Source organism: Lepidochelys kempii, chromosome 21 (assembly GCF_965140265.1).
Source record: "Lepidochelys kempii isolate rLepKem1 chromosome 21, rLepKem1.hap2, whole genome shotgun sequence".
Taxonomy (NCBI): Eukaryota; Metazoa; Chordata; order Testudines; family Cheloniidae; genus Lepidochelys; species Lepidochelys kempii.
Window position 1 is genome coordinate 5,305,760 of NC_133276.1, and position 23,900 is coordinate 5,329,659.

General features: G+C 44.8%; 1 protein-coding gene across 7 annotated transcripts in view; it reads right to left on the reverse strand.

Annotated features, from left to right (window-relative positions):
* Nucleotides 1–961: 961 nt before the first annotated feature.
* Nucleotides 962–23,900, reverse strand: part of LOC140901501 (complement decay-accelerating factor-like) — a 101,954-nt gene continuing 79,015 nt past the window's right edge. For 4 of the 7 annotated variants that reach the window (XM_073320428.1, XM_073320430.1, XM_073320432.1 and 1 more), the window contains 11 exons: nucleotides 20,717–20,905; nucleotides 17,803–17,991; nucleotides 16,156–16,255; nucleotides 13,873–13,955; nucleotides 12,641–12,835; nucleotides 9,613–9,801; nucleotides 6,744–6,932; nucleotides 4,578–4,643; nucleotides 3,010–3,070; nucleotides 2,267–2,361; nucleotides 962–1,808 (listed from right to left, as the gene is read on the reverse strand). In XM_073320428.1, the coding sequence (XP_073176529.1) occupies nucleotides 1,804–1,808; nucleotides 2,267–2,361; nucleotides 3,010–3,070; nucleotides 4,578–4,643; nucleotides 6,744–6,932; nucleotides 9,613–9,801; nucleotides 12,641–12,835; nucleotides 13,873–13,955; nucleotides 16,156–16,255; nucleotides 17,803–17,991; nucleotides 20,717–20,905 (1,361 nt within the window). In that variant the 3' untranslated portion in view covers nucleotides 962–1,803. Of the gene's footprint in view, nucleotides 1,809–2,266; nucleotides 2,362–3,009; nucleotides 3,071–3,313; nucleotides 3,465–4,577; nucleotides 4,644–6,743; nucleotides 6,933–9,612; nucleotides 9,802–12,640; nucleotides 12,836–13,872; nucleotides 13,956–16,155; nucleotides 16,256–17,802; nucleotides 17,992–20,716; nucleotides 20,906–23,900 lie in introns of those variants that run through there. The other 3 variants (XM_073320429.1, XR_012155863.1, XM_073320431.1) reach the window with 3 other exon arrangements.

The window sequence follows — 23,900 nt, forward strand, 5'->3', positions numbered from 1 at the left end:
GCAGGCAGCCTTAGCTGAAAACCCCGCAGCCGACTCTGGCTGAGAGAAATGTCTTCAGCCAAACTCTCTTCTTTGTTAATTTTATTCTCACTTTCTGTAGTCTTGGCCCCTGTGGTTAAGCCAAGTGTTGGCCCTGAGTTCAGCCTTCCAAGCCTGTAGTATGTACTGTTTGTTTGGGCAAGTGTTAGGTGGCACTGGCTGGACACTGAAGTGGGTGGGGGGTGTACCTAGGTCTTCCTGCCCACTGAGAGCCGGGGGGCTGGTGGGGGTGGTAATGAGGCAGCTCCTGCCCCAGAGGAAGGTGAGGGTGCAGGGGCTGGTCCCTGCTCCTGGTGGGTAATACCCCCCCCTTGTCCCCTTTGTGCAAGTTCAGGGGTTGGGGTAATAAAACAAGGGGACAGAGGCGGGCTTGTGGCTGGCCTAAGGCCTCTGCCGCCCTCTGCTGGTGTCTTTGTTCTGCGTCAGGGCCGGGCTTGGCTCAGGTAGCGGGTCCCTAGCGTAGGGGCAGCCTGGGCGGGACGGGACGCGACGCGACGCTCGGCCTCCGGCGCATGCGCAGTTGGGGAACAGCGTCCCATTGGGCGCCTGGCCAGCCAATGGGGAGGCGGGGGCGGGGTACAAAGCCGGAAGCGGCTCCCGCGCGAGAGAGCGGCGGCTGCTCCAGCATCCAGAGCAAGGAAGGAGCCGGAGCGGTGCCGGGCCGCTCCCCGCGCTACAGCACCCGGGCCCGGGCGCTGGCTGAGGGGAAGGTACCGCGCTCTCCCCCCGCCCCGGTGCTTCTGGAAACCTTCCTTCCCAGAGTGGGGCTCCTCCTGCCAGATGGTGTCTGGGGGATTCTCTGCCCAGGGGCGGGGACGGGTCGGGTCGGGGCCGGTACCTGGGGAGAAGTAGGCTGCTAGGAAATGGTGTATTTGGGATACAGACTAACTAGTACATGCAATTTTGCTTATAATCTTTCTGGTTTTATATATTTATTCTCCTTAGGTTCTTCAGAGGGGGGACATTTCTCAGCGCTGGCTGGAGCCTGAGCCATACTGTAGTTTAAGAAAAATTCTTTGATTGTTACATCTGTCAGCCTATACAATATGGAAGCGCCATATTTGGGGGGTGGGTCAGTCAGAAATAGATGATGTATCCACGTTCAGGCTATATAGCATAAGCTTCATGAATGCAAACCTCACCTTTCAAGAGATTAAAGGTAGGGGTTGGACCCTACCTAAGTGTCAGTCCCAGCCTGGGAGCTGAGATTGTGAGTGTGTAGTCAAATGAAATGACATGTTTTATCCTTCTTAGAAACTCCTTGGGGGGGAGGAGGTGTGTGTGATGACTATTCCAGGAACAGGTGGGGCCTGTTCTAATGTATGCAATCTTGTGAGCAGCAGAACTGAGCCTTGCTCCTATTCTTTCAGTCACAGCACTTCTGGTCATGACGGTGCTTTGTTATGTAGCCTGTTGTAAAATTAGGCAAGAAAAAGGGATTGTCTGTTGTTTGTGCCAATTTAACAATATATGCAGTCTAGTGCACAGGACCAACATTTGGTTGTTTAAAACAAATACATGGATGGGGCTCTGTTCATTTGTGGAAAAGGGGTGTAAATAACATTTTAAATCTTATAAGACAGTACAAGTCCAGCCCAGCTCAACAGAGGAAAGAAGTTGTAGTGAAAGTAACAGCAGTTGCCGGGGGGGGGGGGGGGTCTATTTTTTTTCCAAAGTTGTAGTGAAAGTAACAGCAGTTGCCTGAGGGGGGGGGTGTCTATTTTTTTCCCATGATTTCCATAGCCATCAGCCAGCATCAGTCATTTATACTGCAAAAGGAAGACAAACAATCAAAATAGGTATGTACTTCAGTCTTACACACATCTTTCTTTAGTAAACTTTTCATTGGTTGTACTTTTCAGTATTGTCAGGAACAAATACTAGCTCTTGTATTAGGTGTAACTGCACAGAACAGAAACATTTTAAACTCATTTCAGGTTAAAGCAGAGGTTATGGCAAAATCTTAGAAAAAGCAGGAGAAAATCTACACAGCAATAGCCCCAGTCAGGGAAGTATTGTCTGTGGGGGAGGAGGGGACATAGATCAGCCCCCTCAATAAATTACACGAAATATTTTTGCATGCCTTCTCTCTCTAATGAAACACATCTTGTTCATGATGTGGGGCAAAGAAGAATAACCCATAATTTATATTCTCAATTTGCACTTAATATTGTAAACATCTACTCTAGTCTCAAATGGGTTTATATTTTTCTCTAAAAATATATACCTTTCAAGATCAAATTAGATTTTGTTTCACTCATCTGGAAATCATGTTCTGTTGTAATGTGATGCTTTCGGGAATCCAGATTTACACCGTAAGAACTGAATGGCAAGAAAGGAGAGAACATTTGCTGATTATAAAGTTACATGAACATATTTAAAGCTAGAACTGGATAAAGAAACACAGTCACTTCTGTAGAAGTATAATTTATTTTAGAGACTCTACAGCTCAATAAAATCAAGAACAGATTATTTACAATTCTAGCTGCACATGACATGACACATGTGAGTCAACATTGGACTACTTTCGCTTACGAACTGCCAACACTGGATATTTTATTCAAATGACATTGCAAACTGGGCTTCTGAATATAAAGCTGATCTTAAACAAGCTACCTGCTTGATGATCATGACAAAACGGAATAGGATTGCATGAGCACACTCACTAGATTCCAGGGAGTAGTCATACTAGAAATCTCATTCACCATATAAACAATACCAGGCAGGTGCTTTTTAAAATACAGTTGTAAGCCATGTTTATTGGTCACGAACAGCTCTGGGACTCCGAGAGAGGGCAGAGACCAACTAAACAGCATTCCTTCAGTGATGCATTTTCAGAGCACCCTATATGTAACTTTTCCTGACATCCAGGTACATGCAACAAAAGACATGCCCTGCTGAAAATGTAAAATAATGCCATGAGGATAAGTTGAAAATTAGTAAAGAATTTAAAAAAATATCAGAGCTTACCGTTTTTTCTTTTGCCCTAAAATGTAAGCTACAACGATCCCAGCACAAATGCTGAAAGCACCTTGAAGAGAAAACAAAAACAAAACAGTGATCAGGCAATCTAGCAAACTTCACAGATAAGTAGTATGGAAAAACCCCTCTTGTATCCCAGACCAGAAATTATGAGAAGCTTTCCTCCTCAGACCAGCATTGCTGGAAACACAGGAGGAAGCCGGAACAGGGCACTTAACATATATTCCAGCAATAGCCCCTACTAAATAGCGTAATGCACACACACCAACATCCTAGGTGGGAAAATATTTACCCTGATAAAAGAAATGTCCAGTAGTTCACTATCTATCTGCTGGTCAGATAAGTGACAGCCTCCCAAGGCTTCTGCAGCTAAGAGGGTCCCTACGCCTTGTCCCTTATTCGTCTTTCCGCGGAATTGAGTGACGGATCCTGGCTTGGCACCGCTGGAATCGAGAGATGCAAGGAGGGTAAGAAGCACCCACACCTGATCTCCTATCTTTAGTGTACACATATTTTGAAATAGAGCTCTATATTTTGTTTTCTTTCTTTGGGATTGTGGCTTCAGTTTTGTAACTTGTTTGTGTGTGTAACATCTCTACATTTAAATAAGTAGGCACTAGCAATTTTGTAACCACATGATTAGAATCTAGCTTAATAAATTTTGGTAACCATTTATGCATAAGCCTGACTTGTTTTCTCTGGGAACCTCAGCCGTTTTGGCTCTAAAGCCTCGCCATTAGGTGAGAGTACTAAGAGCCTAGCGTTGAGTTGTTAGGACCTTGGGGCATCCGTCAGCCTAGCCCGGGCTGCCCGCCGCGAAGGGACAGTGTGTCCTAGCGGTTAAAGTCACGGATGGCATAAATGGGCATAGCTGGCACCTCACCAAACATCCTTGGCCGTCGGCTAACACTGTGCTTCAAGCACACAGGGACCTTACCCACTGCTTGACAAAGCTGCTCTATGGCTCCAATTTAACAAGTCATTTAAACACAAACTTAATTCTGATTGACTTCAGTAGGATTGTATACATACGCTTAGGTGCTTTGATGAATGGGGGCCTATATAGTGAAAAAACTGTTCACACAGGTTAAGCTACTACAGGCTTTGTGGGAATTCTTTGGGAAAGGTGTGTTCAGAATTTGCTAGCGTGATGACTGAACACCCATGCTCTGGTAAGTGGAGCCCTTTGCACTGCAGACTGACGAACTGAATGGTGGGAACTTCATTTATATAAGTAACAACTTTCTTATTCCAAAGATGCTAGACTGTCAAATCCAACCTAGGAAGGGTTTGCTTGGATCTTCTGACAATTTCCCTTCCTGACTCCTATCCTTTCCATTGTTGGTGCGCACCAGACAAATAAGCAATCTCAACCATGGGCATATATTTTACATGGCACCACAAGGCAACTAAATCCAAGTACTTTTTAGGAGTTAAGCAGCGGGGGGTAGGAATGAGATAGAGGAAGTGCAATAGTAAAATAGCCTGGACTGTGGACCTCAAAACAATCACAGCTTTAGTGTTTCAAATTATTTTTTCAGTGTTAAGTTACTTACTGATGCCTGTGCCGATGCCGATGCCCATGCCCATGCCGTTTATCATGTGTTTATCAATGCCAGGCCCTTAAGAGAACAAAAATGTGAGCTAAAATATGAAACCATGTTCATGTCAATAACTTACAGGAACTCATCCACAATCCATGCATATGAAGCCACAACACCTCTGTGACATTGCACCCCATAAAGCTTTATAGAAATATGTTTATTAATCTACTGAATATATTCATCCTATTGGTATGCATGTATCATTTTTATATTTGAAGTTATGAGCATTAGCTCTATGCCTGTATTTAAAGCGTTTCCTGTAGGAAGCACATAAGTCAGATTTGGTAAACATAGTATGCTTAACTAACAATGGACTTTGGGAGACGCCAATCCACATCCTGGGAATGTTCAAACTAACCAATGGCATTGGCCTACAAAAAGCAGAATCATTCATAGACATGTGACTTGCCCAGGTAATTGCAAACTCCATCTTGGTGAGGGGATTTTACACAGGAGAACAAAGGGGTTTCCACCCACAAGAGAGATTATGTAAGACCCTGGAAACCCCTCCATTTTGTCTTCAGCCTGCTCAAAAGATAGCCTCTCCACCCCAAGGAGATGCCTGAAATTTTCCTACTGTTTTAGGCTTAGACTTGCGTGTGTGTGTTTTATTTTGCTTGGTAATTTACTTTGTTCTGTTATTACATGGAACCACTTAAATCCTACTTTTTACATTTAATAAGATTTTCAATGATTAATTGAGGGTGAACAATTTATGAGTTTATCCTGTATAAGCTTTATACAGAGTAAAACAGATTTATTTGGAGTTTGGATCCTCTTGGGAACTGGGTATCTGGGTGCTGGAGATAGGAGCACTTCTTAAGCCGTTTTCAGTTAAGCCTGCAGCTTTTGGGGGACGTGGTTCAGACCTGGGTCTGTGTTTGTAGCAGGCTAGCGTGTCTGGCTCAACAAGGCAGGGTTCTGGAGTCCCAAGCTGGCAGGGGAAACGGGCTCAGGGGTAGTCTCAGCACATCAGGTGGCAGTCCCAAGGGGGTGTCTGTGACCCAGCCCCTCACAGCCACATTGTAACAGGCAGGAAAATGGCTGAACCAATCTCAATTTAAAGGCTTTCAACAATATAAACCAAGAGATGTGAACTATTCTCTTCCACAGTTTTCCAAGCCTGCACTGGCCAGCTATGTGTTATTACACGTGGGCTGTCTGGATGGGGTATCAGAATATCCACCCTAGCATGTCATCATAGGTTGGTGTTGGGGTATGTCTACATTGAAATTATACAAGTGCAGCTGGCCCACGCCTGCTTTCTAGGGCTAAGGGGCTGTTTAACGGTAATGCAGATATTTGAGCTCGGGCCTGCGACTTTCCCACCTCACAGGGACCTACAACCCCAGCTCGAGCCTGAGCCCAAAGGTCTTTGAATTGCACTGTAGACATATGTAAAAAGTGTTGCAATCAGTATTAGTATCTTCCGTAGCTGCTGGTTTGACATTAAATCGGTAACTCCTTCCAAAGATTGAGCAGAATTGCCATCACGGATGTCAATGAGTTTTGCATTTAACTCACGCTAAGATTTTTAGGGAAATTGGATGAAAGATTACAATAGTAACAAGGAAGGTAGAGAGTGCACTGAAGTGGCCTTTCAAAGACTCCTAAAATAACTGAAACAATTGGTCCTTAGGAAATACCTCACTAATAAATTTATAGTCTTTAATGTTAAGAATTTTAGTATGAAAAAATGGAGTATACATATTCACTTGTACCCATATTGTTCATCATAACTAAGTGCAAGACTTAGGTTTACTGATGGCTTCAGTGTAGGCAGAAACACACAGTTTGGGTTCTTTTGTTGTTGTTGTTGTTGTTGTATATTAACTTTACTGCATTGTTTGTGATTTCCAATTGCTGCTGGGAAGCACAATGAAAAGCTTAACTACTGCAAACGCTGTCTACTGTTCAATAGTACTCACGATGCTGTCTCTCTCCATTTAAAGCTTCATTTAAATTTAACATCAAAACCTGACAAAAAGGTTTCTCCAAACTAAAACTGACAAGCCGGTGCTGAAATGTGAAACTCCTGTTTAACACAAAACACTCCTGTCTGCTCACAGAGGGCCACTCGCTCAATGGAGAGAGAAAAGTGACCAAAAAGACACCCACCTCTACAGAACTCAGGGCTTTCTGACCATGTTAAATTCTCAAGACAAGTAATGACAGGTGTCAGTTCGGTCCTCTCATATCCTGGACGACAGACATAACGCACAGTGGACCCGCTAGGATGATAATTCTTCCTCTCATCTTCCTTACTTAAGGCAGCAGATTTTAACCTCGGTGGGGCACCACAGTCATCTAACCGAACAAAAAAAAAAAATACAGGGTCTGAAAGATTTAGCTATGAAGATAAGCATCAAAATTGTACCTTTAGCTTTCTATTTATATATAAACACACACACACGTTTTTCAAAAACCTTCGCCAAAAGTTTATGATTTAGAGGTAGGGTGACCACATGCCTCATTCTTAAAGGGACAGTCCCGTTTATTGGGACTTTTTCTTACGTAGGCGCCTACTACCCTCCACCCCCGTCCCGTTTGTTCAGAGTTGCTATCTGGTAGCCCTATTTAAAGGCAGCAGATTACAGTACAGTACACAGCTATTACAGTACAGCCACGGAACAGCATCTGAGCATTAGAGCAGGACGCTTTACAAAATATGTAGGGGAAGGGAGATTTTTTTACAATTATTTTTAAGGAAGAGAGGCAAGCAACTTGGACAAAGTTAACTGGCTGCTGCTCCAAGCAGCGGGTGATACAAACTAAGGAGTAAAAGAGAAAAGGAAGGAGCTAAGAGAGAGAAAGGCATTGGTAGATTAAAGCATGTAGAAAGAGAAAGACAGATTTCCCCCCTGCACCTCATCTCCAATTCTAACTGAACATTCTGTTTACAACCACGGTGGTGGTCTTCAGCTTGAACCTTGTGACCTTCCCCGGGCTGTGTCCATCCTCTCCACTTTATTGAAGTCTCACATAATTCCCAGGACCTCTACCCCACCCCATTCTCCTTGACCTCTTAGTGCCTTGGACACCATCAAGCATTTCTACTTCTTTTAATCCCATCATCTTTCTCCTGACTCTTCCATCTCGTACTTTCAGGTCTAATAAAGTGGATCCTCCATCTCTCCCCCACCCCTGCCCCATCAGCAAGGATCTGGCAGGATTCTCTCCTCAGCCCACCCTCTTTTCCTTCTGCATCCTGTCTTCGGGATCCGATCTGCTCTCTCAGCTTTGGATGCGATTGTCATATTGACCACTCACAAAACTCCCGTTTGGATTCCCTGCCAGTAGCTTAAACTGCACATGGCAAAAACAGAGCTTGTGTTCCCTTGCAAATCTTTCCTTCTCCACATCCTCAGTCGCCACCGATTGAACAAAATCATCCTCCTCTCAGCTGCTCATGCCTGTAATCTGGGCATTAGTTTTGACTCAGCCCTTTCTATGGACCCTCATAGAATCATAGAATATCAGGGTTGGAAGGGACCTCAGGAGGTCATCTAGTCCAACCCCCTGCTCAAAGCAGGACCAATCCCCAATTAAATCATCCCAGCCAGGGCTTTGTCAAGCCTGACCATGTCCCGGCTGTATCCAAATCTTGCCATTTTCCCTTCTTAAATTCCCCAAGATCCAGCTTTTCTCAGTCCAGACTGCCAAAGCTCTTGTCCAGGCCCTTATATTCTTCTCTATGGACTTGGCTTTTTTTCAGATTATGTAAACCCCTATTCTCTGCATCCCTCCACCAGGACTCCCTTTTTTGCCACATCAAAAACAAGCTTTGTATCCTCTCTTTCAAAGCACATCTCCTCACAGCCCTGCCTTACCTACCAGAGGTCTCATCTTGTCATGTCAACTACCAGCTGAGATCTACCAGCATACCCAACCATCGCCTCTTCAGCCACTTCCAGAGAACCTCCAGGCTTTCTTCCATAGCTGCTACTTTGACCTCTAAAAAAACCCCTATTTTTGCTGTAGTGCCTGTAGAACCCTGCTATTTTATACAAGCCAGAAACGAGGCCAGCCACACTGCAAGCACAGCTAATCTACATGCAAACAGGCTGCCCTCCTTCCCAACCACCTTCACCCATTTGTTTCATCTTCTTGTTAATCTGGATTTAGAGTTCTTTAGGGCAGTGGTTTTCAAACTTTTTTTCTGGTGACCCAGTTAAGAAAATTGTTGATACCTGCGCCCCAATGGAGCTGGGGATGAGGGGTGTGCGAGGGGCTTAGGGCTGGGGCAGAGGGTTGGGGTGCGTGGGGGAGGGCTGCAGGGCTCTGGGCTGTGGCTGGGGATGAGGGGTTTGGGGTGCAGGAATAGCCCCCTCTCCCCCATTGGGGGGGGCTCAGGGCTGGGGAGGGGGATTGGGGCACAGGCTTATCTGGGGCAGCTCCCTGTCAGCGGTGCAGCGGGGATGCTAAGGCAGGCTTCCTGCCTATCCTGGCACCGTGAACCGTTCTGTGCCCCGGAAGCGGCCAGCAGCAGGTCTGGGTCCTAGGCGGAGGCGCGCAAGCAGCTCCATGCAGCTCTCACCCGCAGGCACCGCCCCCTGGCTACCATTGGCCAGGACCTTTATGTAATATAAGTGGTACTGTTCAGCTGTATCATTTCTGAAACAGCTTTATTTCATATATGCCAGGTGATGCAGCAAAACTGTATGAGCATCCCGAGGATGGAGGCATCCCCACCTATTTCTTTGAAGTTAAAACTCAAATATAAAATTACTTCCCATTCCTGTCAATCTTAATCGCACATTTCGGAACCAAGCACAAGTCGTCTCACTGATGGATGTTCCCAGGCTGCTTTGCAACAAGATTATTGAATAAGCAGGTTAACTGTATATTGTCACTGATCCAGCAAGGAACTTGAAACTAGTTATTAAAGCTAATTTTGAGTAGACCTATTCAGTGGGGGAAAGTCTGACATTTCCTTCAGCGAAGGGTGGCCCGAGCAAATTTGTTCCAGAGAAAATAAAATACTTACGATCACAAAACTCTCCAATGCTTGACCACTCTGAGTTTGAAAGGCAAACTACAGTGTCCGACTTTCCAGGGATTTTAACACAGCCATCAACGCACTTGTATGTCACTTCTGCGTTGATAGGGAAGCCCTCTGTGCGACTAGTATCACGGGGGATGGCACGACGGAGCCTTGGCAGGGTCCCACACAGACCTATCAGAAAAACATAAGAACATACTCTCATTTCAATAGGAAAGATATTGATTTTAAATAATTTCACCCAGCTGCCTTTGTTGAAAAGGATTCTGACATGCCTTAGATGCTACAGGGACCTGCCACAGGTCAGTGAGCCCTGTTGTGGGGGGTTCCTCAGGTTTTCCAGTGGCCTATGAGCACAGATGAGCTTCACACAGCCAGGGGTTTAAACTAAAGGCATGTCTTCACTGCTGTGCTAGGTCAAGTTATTAAGACAGGAATTAGCCTAGGGAGAGCAACCACGCTGCAGAAGAATGGTGGAGGTGCAGAGTGTGACTGGATTAGCAGCACAGAGTAGCTGAGTCCCCACTGCATGACTAACTTCCGCCTAAGCAACTCTCAAGCTCCCACCCACACTCCAAGTGCGCCACATTTTGAATCCAAAATTCTAGACATTTAGCAAATCCAAGTTCTTCCAATTTATCAAAGGAAGTACCAGCTCCTTCTGCTCCTTCGAGAGGGACAGTTGTGGGTTTGTCCTGGGTAATTATGATGACTAAGGCAAAAAGAAGAGGGAAAAAGCAGTTATGAACATTATATTAGTCTCCCATCACCAGCTGGCCACTCAGAGCCAGGAGCTTGCCAAACCAATATTTAGGAATCTGCAGCTTTAGAGACAAGACATTCTTACCCCACTTACACGTTGTCACAGCGAGAGCCCATGTACTATCAGTTGGGCTACCCTGCAGACTGCTGCTGGGATCCCATTCATATATTCTAGGGGAAGCCCATAGCAACCCCTACATTGAGCTGCCTACCACTTCCCTTTACAAACGTTCTCTCTCTCTCTTTTTTTCTTTTTTAAGAGTTCTAACAGTTCCGTGGTTTGCAGCAGGGATGGGAAAGGCTCAATGTGGTGCCTCTTGCTGCCAACGTGAGTTACAAACTGCCAATATCTCTCATTTCCCTTCAGTTTTACTCATCAAAACTTCCTAGAGTGACTTCTAAAGCCCCTGAACATGCTGTTCTGACGGAGCATTGCTGCAAGGTATTGCCATATGTTACTCAGAACTATGCATCTCCATCCCTCAAGTCAAAATATCCTTTGGCCTAAGAGAAGGTGCATTGCGTTGGGAATCAGGAGATCATAGAATAATAGAATCATAGAATATCAGGGTTGGAAGGGACCTCAGGAGGTCATCTAGTCCAATCCCCTGCTCAAAGCAGGACCGATCCCCAATTAAATCATCCCAGCCAGGGCTTTGTCAAGCCTGACCTTAAAAACTTGTAAGGAAGGAGATTCCACCACCTCCCTCGGTAATGCATTCCAGTGTTTCACCACCCTCCTAGTGAAAAAGTTTTTCCTAATATCCAACCTAAATCTCCCCCACTGCAACTTGAGACCATTACTCCTTGTCCTGTCATCCGCTACCACTGAGAATAGTCTAGATCCATCCTCTTTGGAACCCCCTTTCAGGTAGTTGAAAGCAGCTATCAAATCCCCCCTCATTCTTCTCTTCTGTAGACTAAACAATCCCAGTTCCCTCAGCCTCTCCTCATAAGTCATGTGTTCCAGTCCCCTAATCATTTTTGTTGCCCTCCGCTGCTCTCTCTTCAATTCTTCCACATCCTTCTTGTAGCGTGGGGCCCAAAACTGGACACAGTACTCCAGATGAGGACTCATCAATGTCGAATAGAGGGGAACGATCACGTCCCTCGATCTGCTGGCAATGCCCCTACTTATACATCCCAAAATGCCATTGGCCTTCTTGACAACAAGGGCACACTGTTGACTCATACCCAGCTTCTCGTCCACTGTAACCCCTAGGTCCTTTTCTACAGAACTGCTGCCTAGCCATTCGGTCCCTAGTCTGTAGCGGTGCATTGGATTCTTCCGTCCTAAGTGCAGGACTCTGCACTTGTCTTGTGGAACCTCATCAGATTTCTTTTGGCCCAATCCTCCAATTTGTCTAGGGCCCTCTGTATCCTATCCCTACCCTCCAGCGTATTTACCTCTCCTCCCAGTTTAGTGTCATCTGTAAACTTGCTGAGGGTGCAATCCACCCCATCCTCCAGATCATTAATTAAGATATTGAGATGATGAGTTCAACTCTCATTATTTCTACTGACTGCTGTTAACAATCCTGTGCCCTTCAAAACCCAAGTTCGCACTGAGCAACCCATCCTCCCTGAATGAAAGTTACATAAGCTAGGAAGAGAACCCAGATCTCTAATCTGGCAGACCCAAGTCTCATCCACTTAGCCTAACCGAAAGAATTTGCCAAATCTAAATATTTGGCTATGCAGTGTACACAATGAGGCTATTTGTGCATATATAATCCATTGTTTTAATGTGCTGTGCATCCTCCTCTAGCGGTTGGTCCAAATAACAATTTACTCCTGCTGCCACCTATTATAATTCAAGTTAAAGAACTATAGAGGTCGATGCTGCAGTACCTTAGGCCCAAGAGTCGAACCTCAATGACACATGGAGGTAGAGGATGGGACATTACTTCCACATATACGTCTTTGTTCTTTTTAAAAAGCCCACAAGTTACATAAAACCCACAGCAGAAACAAGTTATTAAAATTGTAGAGCACTCAGAAGGTAGGAAGTCACAGAATTAAGGTTACCCATGAGATCTTAATTTTTCCTCCTTTGGTGTACGTGAAGCGACAGCCATTTCTTCAGGATTATGTTTCCCACAGCAACCAGGTTTCCCACAAGTTATATCTTTAGAGGATTAATGCCTAACTCAATTTCCTCATGTTTATGGGTTTGCCTAGCAACCAAAATATTGTTTTTTCTGGTGGGAGAAAGTAGAACAAGAGGAAGACAAAAAAAACAGGCAGTCACCTTTGCATTCAGGGGCAGACCCATTCCAGACTCCATTGATGTTATCTTTAGTTGTACAGTGAATGGAGGCCTCTCCAGTAAGTGAGAAATTAGGGTCACATTTGTAAGTTACCAATGAGTTACAGTGAAAGATTTCCATGTTGCTGCCATTGTGTGTCCCATTGGCAATATTAGGAGGAGGAGAACAAGTAATCGCTGAAGGAAAAGAGAATGGCATCATGAATATTAATGCACATTTCAGTTAGAGGCGAATTGTAAAGTAAACACTTGTTTACAATTTTTTCCCCTTTTGGGGAGGAATTTAACCTTTTGAGAGTGTAATTAGTACTGTGTTTAACAAAATGCGAGGCATTACCTTCCTTAGATTTACAAGGCTTTCCGCTTTCAAACTTTTCTCCACTCCCAACATCCGTTCAGCTAGAAGATTTTGTCTCCATTAAACAAATCCTGGATAACAGCCTTGTCAGACCACATCCCTCTCCCACATTATATATAAGGAGCTTGGCTCTTTGATTGACATCCTTGAAAGACAATAGTTGCGCTTCTACAATGTTCCAGAAGCTGAAAGCTTAAATTATGACTTTCCTTCTAACTGCAGCTGGTTCTAGACCAGATGGCGATAGCCTGGTTGACAGATCCCCAGGTAGTGTCCAAAAGGACAAAATAGTTAAAGCAAATAAATTGGGAAGAAGAAGTTTAAATACTGGATTTCACTCTGAAATAGCCTGAGATTTTGAGTGTGGAGTCCCAGGGTTGGTTGGTTGGTTGGTTTTGAGGCGAAGGGAAGAGAATAATTAACAGGGAGGAATTACACTAAATAAAAAAAAGTTGGATGAAAGACTTCAAAAGCAGCAGAGATTATTTGGGGAGGAATGAGAAACCAATCCAACTCCACCATCCCCGTGTTCAGGGTTCAATTGTGATGAGGTCGTTAGTTGGGTTGGAATCTATACACCAGACAGCAATCTCAAGGGGAGTGCTCTGTAGGGATAGAGAGGGCTGCGGGGTTTTTTTGTTTGTTTGAAGTGTGGCTTCCACAGAAGGCAACAGCAACACAATGGATCCTCCTACACTTTCATCAGATTTCCCCGCTCCCAAAAATATATATATATGATCGACAATCGACATCGAGTGAATATGAAACACACATGAAAGCTCTGTGAGCTCTGTAATGGTTACTCTGCAACAGTTCCAATCATGAGTCCTTCTTAAATCCATAAAAATAGCCTGACCTTGGCAAGTTGGAAGTGGACTCCATTCAACTTGATCTCCCTTCCACAAACACTGGATGAAAGTCCGCCCACGTAATCTGAACCTAAAGAAAAGAGAAAAAGCTTCTTACCTAACTATCTAATTACTCCTGTAATAACCCCTCTTCCAAAATTCTGGACCTGTAGGGTCATTCCTGCTGTAAGTACTAACATGATCCCTAGGACCAAGGAATGCTGACTGGTTAAAGTCAATGTAGAACAAGCAAATAGGTGGCTTGAAGACTGCAGAGACCATGTGAGCAGGTGAAATCCTTCCCCTCAAAGTCTATACTAGCTACATGCTTGGGAATTACTGGGCAATACCTTTGTTAAACCTTAAAGCAAAGGGAAACAACAAGTAAGTGTCTTTTCTCCACATTTTTAATGCTTATTTCTTACATCTCCAGAAGGTGGAAGAAGTCCCTAGGTACGTTCTAGAATTTGAAAAACACTAAAGAAATTAGTAATTTTCCAGACTGTTAAAGTGTTTGCATGTCAAAGAGGTTTGCGCTTGCAGAGTAAGAGGCTGCGTCACACCTCCCTCGTTCCAATCTGCAGAACAGTGTTCCGGATGTGTGCTTTTGTCATTCTACCCCTTTGATTACAGCCCCAGCTAAACGGGGAGAAAGGTACTCAAAGGGTATCTCTGTCACTCTGGAAGTCAGTAGCTCAGCCTGTTTAGTGCCATCATTCCTCTTCCTATTTTAACTCTGCTCTTCTACCAAAGAGTTGCCAACAGTCCACACCCAAGACCCACTTAGCCAGAGCGCTAGCTAATGCTTGCACAGGAAGTACGGTACTGCATACTGGCAATGCAGTCACTTACCTTCACTACTTCTTTTAACACTACAGGCTAAAGGTCGTGGCCTTATTTATTTGGGAAAGAGGTTTAGAGAAACAGATGAGAGGTGCCCCTAGTAAAGCTGGTTTCTGCAGGGTCTTTCACCAGTCTGCTGAAACGGCAGGGGCTAACAGGGATAGACATGAACATCATTTGTGGCCAGGTGGCTACTGCTTTTCTTCCAACTTAGAACATTACATGCAAAGGCCTCTTGTGCTGGCAGAAACAACAGGGCGAGAAGACAGCTGCCCAAGGGCTGTCCCGCTGCTGCCACTCTTTCCAAACCTGAACCTCTCAATGTCCAAACCTCATCAGCCCACTTAAACCCAAAGTTTTCGTTGGCGGACACAATTCCAAGGTGTGCAGCTCCTGTACGCTTCTGCACAGGAAAATGTGAAGTATCACAACAATGGCTCGGACATTCTTGTGAGTACAACTCAGATGCAGTATTGCCTAGAGGAAAAACCACCGGACTGGGACTCGGGAAACTTGGATTCCATTCTCATTTCTGCCTCTGGCCTGTGGGTGACCTTGGGAAGTCACTTCCCCTCTGCGCTTCAGTTTCCCCACCTGTAAAATGGGGTAAACAATACTGCCCTCCTTTGTAAAGTGATTTGATATCTGATAACAGCTAGCTGGTATTACATCACCTGAGAAGTAGGCCGATAGCTCAGCTACAGGAAAAGTCATTCTCTTTGTCTCCCAATCGCTGTGGGGTTTGAAGACAGAGAATCATAGGACTGGAAGGAACCTCGAGAGGTTTTCTAGTCCAGTCTCCTGCACTCAGGCAGGACTAAGTATTTTCCAGACCATCCCGGACAGACGTTTGTCTAACCTGCTCTTAAAAATCTCCGATGACAGAGATTCCACAACTTCCCTAGGCAATTTATTCCATAACCAGCCCCTCCCAATCATTCTAATCTCGGCACAGGGATCTAAACCTTGCTGCCTGCACATACCACCAAAATGGGTGACACAGTGAAAAACAAAAGGATATATTAATTAAAACGAAGACATCCATGCTCATGCCATGTGCTTCCCTGCTGAATTACTCTGATGTCCAGAAAGTACCCGCACAATCCAGTGAAACTAGAATCCGATCACATATTATGGTAGTTTTTTCCAACAGCAGCTTGAACAAATTGAAGCACACCCCATGATACCGTAGCTGCACCTGCTTCCTCCCAACTTAATCTTTCAACTGGAGGACTGAGGGATCATAATCCACACCTGGCCAAATTCAGCTTGAAGGTTATACTTTTTAAATAGAGCCCTGAAGCCAGGACAGCAGATCTGTAGCACTTGCTCAGATTATGTTTTTAAATTAGATCGCAATTTCTATTATTAATTTTCCACTGTTCCCCAGTAGCTCTACACCAAACTAAACTCTGTGAATTACTCAGCACCGGTTGCCCAAAACTCACCCGTCATCACAAATTATGTTGACTTTTGCACCATACAGGACATTTGTTACATCAACAGCTCTGCCATGCTCTGGTCCTTTTGGAACACCACAAGATTTCCCTAGCACAGAATGAGATCACTATTAGCACGTTATGTTGCTGCAACAAACTCTAACATACTTAGAAGAGACTATGGCTGGGGTGGCCAAACTGTGGCTCGCAAGCCGCATGTGGCTCTTTTACAGTTAAAGAGCAGCTCACGGAGCCCTCCTACCACACTCGCGGGGGTGGGACCTCTGCCTTGGGGCAGGGTGGTGGGTTAGGGGCTACTGCCCAGCAGAGCGGGGATCTCAGGGCTTCAGCAGGAGTGGGGTGAAGCCCCGAGCCCCAGCAGACGCCTCCTGCTCCAGCGCTTGAACGTCTGAAGATTGTTGTATGTGTATGCGGCTTGAAGGGTCAGTAAGTTTGGCCGCCCGTGGACTGTGGCAATGGCAGACTCACAGTCCAGTTAGTTCACTCTCCTGTCTGGGTTTTTTCCCCTACTTAACTGTGGATATTCTTATTGTCCACATTAAGTGTTTAATTATATCACTTTGTCAACTTCAGTGGCAGAGACTCCTCCTACCTGGGACAGGGAGTTATTTGTGACGCCTCCTCTGGTGCCAGGCACTTATTACCATAAAGAACACACACTCAAAAATTCACCATGTCCACAGGCCAAACAGAAGAGAGATGCTGCATTCAGGGAGCCACAGAGAAAGCTACAAACAGCACTAATGAGTATATTGGGAAAACATCTCTGTCCTTGATGTGGACAAGGATTTTTGCACATAAAAATATATGGCCTCTTGCATACATCAAGTATGTTCCTAATCAGGCATGTCAGACTACTTGAATCTAAGACAGCACAAGAAATGCACATCAGTATTAAGATACAGCCCATGTTTGTCAAACAGAATATAACACATACATGCAAGGAGCTGTGGTTAAGGGTGATCACTCAGTTGGCTCCTTCCTCTCATCCTGTATTAACGTAGGGTTTTGAGGGAATACAACAGATACAGACTCAATATAGGTAGCTTTGCCAAAACTTACGGTATTCTTCACAATGTGGGCCATTTGTCATTTAAGTTTTTTTATGTATTTTGGTATTTGAACAACTTTGCCACACATATAGTTACTGAATATTGTATTTATTTTTTAATACGGTGATGCCGTTTGGTTGAACTGTGTGCTGAATGAGTGGTGTCCGAGACTAGAATTTTTAAATGTGTGAATTTTTGGAAATGACAAAAATAATACGATTATTCTCCTTCATATATAGTTTCCAGGGATACTGTGCTCACCATTTTTAAATGGATATTTACCATAGTAGGATATTAACTTTACTGCATTATTTGTGATTTCTGATTGCTGCTGGGAAGCACAATGAAAAGCTTAACTGCTGCAAACGCTGTCTACTGTTCAAAAGTACTCACTATGCTTTCTCTCTCCATTTAAAGCTTCATTTAAATTTAACATCAAAACCTGACAAAAAGGTTTCTCCAAACTAAAACTGACAAGCCGGTGCTGAAATGTGAAACACCTGTTTAACACAAAACACTCCTGTCTGCTCACAGAGGGCCACTCGCTCAATGGAGAGAGAAAAGTGACCAAAAAGACACCCACCTCTACAGAACTCAGGGCTTTCTGACCATGTTAAATTCTCAAGACAAGTAATGACAGGTGTCAGTTCGGTCCTCTCATATCCTGGACGACAGACATAACGCACAGTGGACCCGCTAGGATGATAATTCTTCCTCTCATCTTCCTTACTTAAGGCAGCAGATTTTAACCTCGGTGGGGCACCACAGTCATCTAACCGAAAAAAAAAAAAAAAAAAGATACAGGGTCTGAAAGATTTAGCTATGAAGATAAGCATCAAAATTGTACTTTTAGCTTTCTATTTATATATAAACACACACACACAAGTTTTTCAAAAACCTTCGCCAAAAGTTTATGATTTAGAGGTAGGGTGACCACATGCCTCGTTCTTAAAGGGACAGTCCCATTTATTGGGACTTTTTCTTACGTAGGCGCCTACTACCCTCCACCCCCGTCCCGTTTGTTCAGAGTTGCAATCTGGTAGCCCTATTTAAAGGCAGCAGCAGCTATTACAGTACAGCCACGGAACAGCATCTGAGCATTAGAGCAGGACGCTTTACAAAATATGTAGGGGAAGGGAGATTTTTTTACAATTATTTTTAAGGAAGAGAGGCAAGCAACTTGGACAAAGTTAACTGGGTGCTGCTCCAAGCAGCGGGTGATACAAACTAAGGAGTAAAAGAGAAAAGGAAGGAGCTAAGAGAGAGAAAGGCATTGGTAGATTAAAGCATGTAGAAAGAGAAAGACAGATTTCCCCCCTGCTCCTCATCTCCAATTCTAACTGAACATTCTGTTTACAACCACGGTGGTGGTCTTCAGCTTGAACCTTGTGACCTGCCCCGGGCTGTGTCCATCCTCTCCACTTTATTGAAGTCTCACATAATTCCCAGGACCTCTACCCCATCCCATTCTCCTTGACCTCTTAGTGCCTTGGACACCATCAAGCATTTCTACTTCTTTTAATCCCATCATCTACTGGCTTTTGTCACTCATCCTCTCATGGTTTTTCTCCTGACTCTTCCATCTTGTACTTTCAGGTCTAGTTCAGTGGATCCTCCAACTCTCCCCCACCCCTGCCCCATCAGCAAGAATCTGCCAGGATTCTCTCCTCAGCCCACCCTCTTTTCCTTGTGCATCCTGTCTTCGGGATCCGATCTGCTCTCACAGCTTTGGATGTGATTGTTATATTGACCACTCACAAAACTCGCGTTTGGATTCCCTGCCAGTAGCTTAAACTGCACATGGCAAAAACAGAGCTTGTGTTCCCTTGCAAATCTTTCCTTCTCCACATCCTCAGTCGCCACCGATTGAACAAAATCATCCTCCTCTCAGCTGCTCATGCCTGTAATCTGGGCATTAGTTTTGACTCAGCCCTTTCTATGGACCCTCATAGAATCATAGAATATCAGGGTTGGAAGGGACCTCAGGAGGTCATCTAGTCCAACCCCCTGCTCAAAGCAGGACCAATCCCCAATTAAATCATCCCAGCCAGGGCTTTGTCAAGCCTGACCATGTCCCGGCTGTATCCAAATCTTGCCATTTTCCCTTCTTAAATTCCCCAAGATCCAGCTTTTCTCAGTCCAGACTGCCAAAGCTCTTGTCCAGGCCCTTATATTCTTCTCTATGGACTTGGCTTTTTTTCAGATTATGTAAACCCCTATTCTCTGCATCCCTCCACCAGGACTCCCTTCTTTGCCACATCAAAAACAAGCTTTGTATCCTCTCTTTCAAAGCACATCTCCTCACAGCCCTGCCTTACCTACCAGAGGTCTCATCTTGTCATGTCAACTACCAGCTGAGATCTACCAGCATACCCAACCATCGCCTCTTCAGCCACTTCCAGAGAACCTCCAGGCTTTCTTCCATAGCTGCTACTTTGACCTCTAAAAAAACCCCTATTTTTGCTGTAGTGCCTGTAGAACCCTGCTATTTTATACAAGCCAGAAACGAGGCCAGCCACACTGCAAGCACAGCTAATCTACATGCAAACAGGCTGCCCTCCTTCCCAACCACCTTCACCCATTTGTTTCATCCATTTGTTGCATCTTCTTGTTAATCTGGATTTAGAGTTCTTTAGGGCAGTGGTTTTCAAATTTTTTTTCTGGTGACCCAGTTAAGAAAATTGTTGATGCCTGCGCCCCAATGGAGCTGGGGATGAGGGGTGGGCGAGGGGCTTAGGGCTGGGGCAGAGGGTTGGGGTGCTTGGGGGAGGGCTGCAGGGCTCTGGGCTGTGGCTGGGGATGAGGGGTTTGGGGTGCAGGAATAGCCCCCCCTCCCCCAATGGGGGGGGCTCAGGGCTGGGGAGGGGGATTGGGGCACAGGCTTATCTGGGGCAGCTCCCTGTCAGCGGTGCAGCGGGGATGCTAAGGCAGGCTTCCTGCCTATCCTGGCACCATGAACCGTTCTGTGCCCCGGAAGCGGCCAGCAGCAGGTCCAGCTCCTAGGCAGAGGCGCGCAAACAGCTCCGTTCAGCTCTCACCCGCAGGCACCGCCCCCCTGGCTACCATTGGCCAGGACCTTTATGCAATATAGTAATATAAGTGGTACTATTCAGCTGTATCATTTCTGAAACAGCTTTATTTCATATATGCCAGGTGATGCAGCAAAACTGTATGAGCATCCCGAGGATGGAGGCATCCCCACCTATTTCTATGAAGTTAAAACTCAAATATAAAATTACTTCCCATTTCTGTCAATCTTAATCGCACATTTCGGAACCAAGCACAAGTCGTCTCACTGATGGATGTTCCCAGGCTGCTTTGCAACAAGATTATTGAATAAGCAGGTTAACTGTATATTGTCACTGATCCAGCAAGGAACTTGAAACTAGTTATTAAAGCTAATTTTGAGTAGACCTATTCAGTGGGGGAAAGTCTGACATTTCCTTCAGCGAAGGGTGGCCCGAGCAAATTTGTTCCAGAGAAAATAAAATACTTACGATCACAAAACTCTCCAATGCTTGACCACTCTGAGTTTGAAAGGCAAACTACAGTGTCCGACTTTCCAGGGATTTTAACACAGCCATCAACGCACTTGTATGTCACTTCTGCGTTGATAGGGAAGCCCTCTGTGCGACTAGTATCACGGGGGATGGCACGACGGAGCCTTGGCAGGGTCCCACACAGACCTATCAGAAAAACATAAGAACATACTCTCATTTCAATAGGAAAGATATTGATTTTAAATAATTTCACCCAGCTGCCTTTGTTGAAAAGGATTCTGACATGCCTTAGATGCTACAGGGACCTGCCACAGGTCAGTGAGCCCCGTTGTGGGGGGTTCCTCAGGTTTTCCAGTGGCCTATGAGCACAGATGAGCTTCACACGGCCAGGGGTTTAAACTAAAGGCATGTCTTCACTGCTGTGCTAGGTCAAGTTATTAAGACAGGAATTAGCCTAGGGAGAGCAACCACGCTGCAGAAGAATGGTGGAGGTGCAGAGAGTGACTGGATTAGCAGCACAGAGTAGCTGAGTCCCCACTGCATGACTAGCTCCCGCCTAAGCAACTCTGAAGCTCCCACCCACACTCCAAGTGGGCCAGCTAGTGGGCCAAGTCAAGCTGGAGAGATTCGTCCCTTAAATAAAAACTTCTTTTGACCACCATGAATCCTATGCTCAGAGCTAGAATGGACATTTCTCCCCCTTTCAATCAGCAGTTTTATTTGGGGTTTTGTTCAGGGGTGCCTGGGATTGTTTTCAGCCTAGACACTGTATAAAAAGGAATTTTGCAAAAGAAAAGATCATCAGTTCACTCATCTGACTGTTCCAAAAATCATATAAACAATCAGGCTACTCCCAGAAGATGCCGCAAGATGACTAGAGTGACTTTTACAGTGTTAGTATCTGACAAAACAGGCTAAAAGTAGACAGGTCCAATCCCAGAATTGCTCCTTCTCTCTCTCCTACAAATATTTCAAAGCTCTGCCTCCTACACACAAGTGAAAGTACCACTGAACAACATAGCTAAGACAAACAAGAAAAAATGCAAATGATTTTACTCATTTCGTTTTCCTTAATATTTCTGAGACTCTACAGTGCGAGATGTCCACGTGCATGAGGTGTATTGCCCTTGTAGCCACACCACCAATTAATTCTTTGAACTGTAAATAATCGATTCCTGCGCAGAACAGCGAGAATTACAGTACAGTTTTAGAGATGGATAATCTTTGGCCCAGTTAACATGCCTGGAGTGCCATTCACAATAGGAGATCCTCTGACACATTGTCATCTCACTAAAACCAAATGTGAACAAGCTCTGGTCTCCCTCAATCTCAAAAGCCATCCTCTGATCCCACCAATCCCTTCAACTATTGCCCCATATCTCTTCCTCCCTTCCCTTCTAACATAATTGAACATGATGTTGTGAAGGCCCAAAGTATAACTGAGTTGAAAAGAGAATTAGTTAAGTTCATGGAGGACAGGTCCATCAATGGCTATTAGCCAAGATGGTCAGGGGTGCAATCACATGCTCTGGGTGCCCTTAAACCTCTGCCTGCCAGACTCTGGCACTGCACAACAGGGGATGGACCACTCTATAATTGCCCTGTTTTGTCTCCTGCAGCAGAAACACAGCGGGTCCAGTGTTTTCCCCAGGAATTGAAATGGGGGGTTGTTTTTTTTCAAATTTGGGGGGATGTGGGGGGGGAGGTCAAGGCCGATGAAGGGTGAGACCATGAGGGTGAAGGTGGGCTGTATGGCACCATAGGAAAAACTGAAAAAAATGTTTCATGACCATTTTATTAGATTTAACTCATGTTTTAAAATCAATCCCACAAATTAAAGCTGGCTACTCAAGCCTTCTGTGAAGCACTACATCTACATCCTTCTTGGTTTCTATTCTATTCGACATTGGTGAGTCCTCATCTGGAGTATTGTGTCCAGTTTTGGGCCCCACACTACAAGAAGGATGTGGAAAAATTGGAGAGAATCCAGCGAAGGGCAACAAAAATGATTCGGGGAATGGAACACATGAGTTATGAGGAGAGGCTGAGGGAACTGGGATTGTTTAGTCTGCAGAAGAGAAGAATGAGGGGGGGATTTGATAGCTGCTTTCAACTACCTGAGAGATGGTTCCAGAGAGGATGGTTCTAGACTGTTCTCAGTGGTGGAAGAGGACAGGACAAGGAGTAATGGTCTCAAGTTGCAGTGGGGGAGGTTTAGGTTGGATATTAGGAAAAACTTTTTCACTAGGAGGGTGGTGAAACACTGGAATGCGTTACCGAGGGAGGTGGTGGAATCTCCTTCCTTAGAAGTTTTTAAGGTCAGGCTTGACAAAGCCCTGGCTGGGATGATTTAACTGGGGATGGGTCCTGCTTTTGAGCAGGGGGTTGGACTAGATGACCTCCTGAGGTCCCTTCCAACCCTGATATTCTATGATTCTATGATTCTTGTTATAATTTTGCACAACTCTGTTAATGAACTTCTTGAACGCAATGCATTCATCTTTGGTGGCTTCTCGTGTGTCTGGTACTTCCATTTCTTCAATTGATATGCTCATTAGTTCACTCACGTGATCAGGCAGAATGCAACTTCTTTCAGAACACAAAATTATATTCAATGATGAAAAAGAACGCTCAACTACAGCTGTTGTGACTTGGAGTAGCAAGAGATGAATTCCTACTTTTTTCATCCCAGGAAACACAGCACAAAGATCAGATCGAGCCACTAGTGATGATAAAAAAAGAAGTTGAAGTCAAATCTTCATTCATTCGTCGTATGATATTCCACTCTGTGTTCAAATTCTCTATTCTGTCCTGATCCCATGGCAGCCCCATTGCTGGTAGTGCCTCACTCCACTCAACTGTTGGTGTTTTATCGGACAGGGATCTGTAAAAGCTACGGAGATGTTGAGTAGAATCTACAAGTCGCTGTTGTAGATTTTTAAGAATCAAGTCCGTGTACTTTTTCAGTTAACTTAAACACTTATTGTCCTCTTCACTTCAGGATTCAATATAAATGCCTCCATTAGTCAACTTCTGGACTGAAGTCTTTGCGTCTTCCAGTACTTTTTCAATGGATAGCTCTCTGATTGATCCATTTGTAGCTTCTATAGCTGGACAAAGATCTACTACTGTTGTAGCAGATGCCTGGATGGCATTATTTAAATGACCCAAGTGGTTTCAA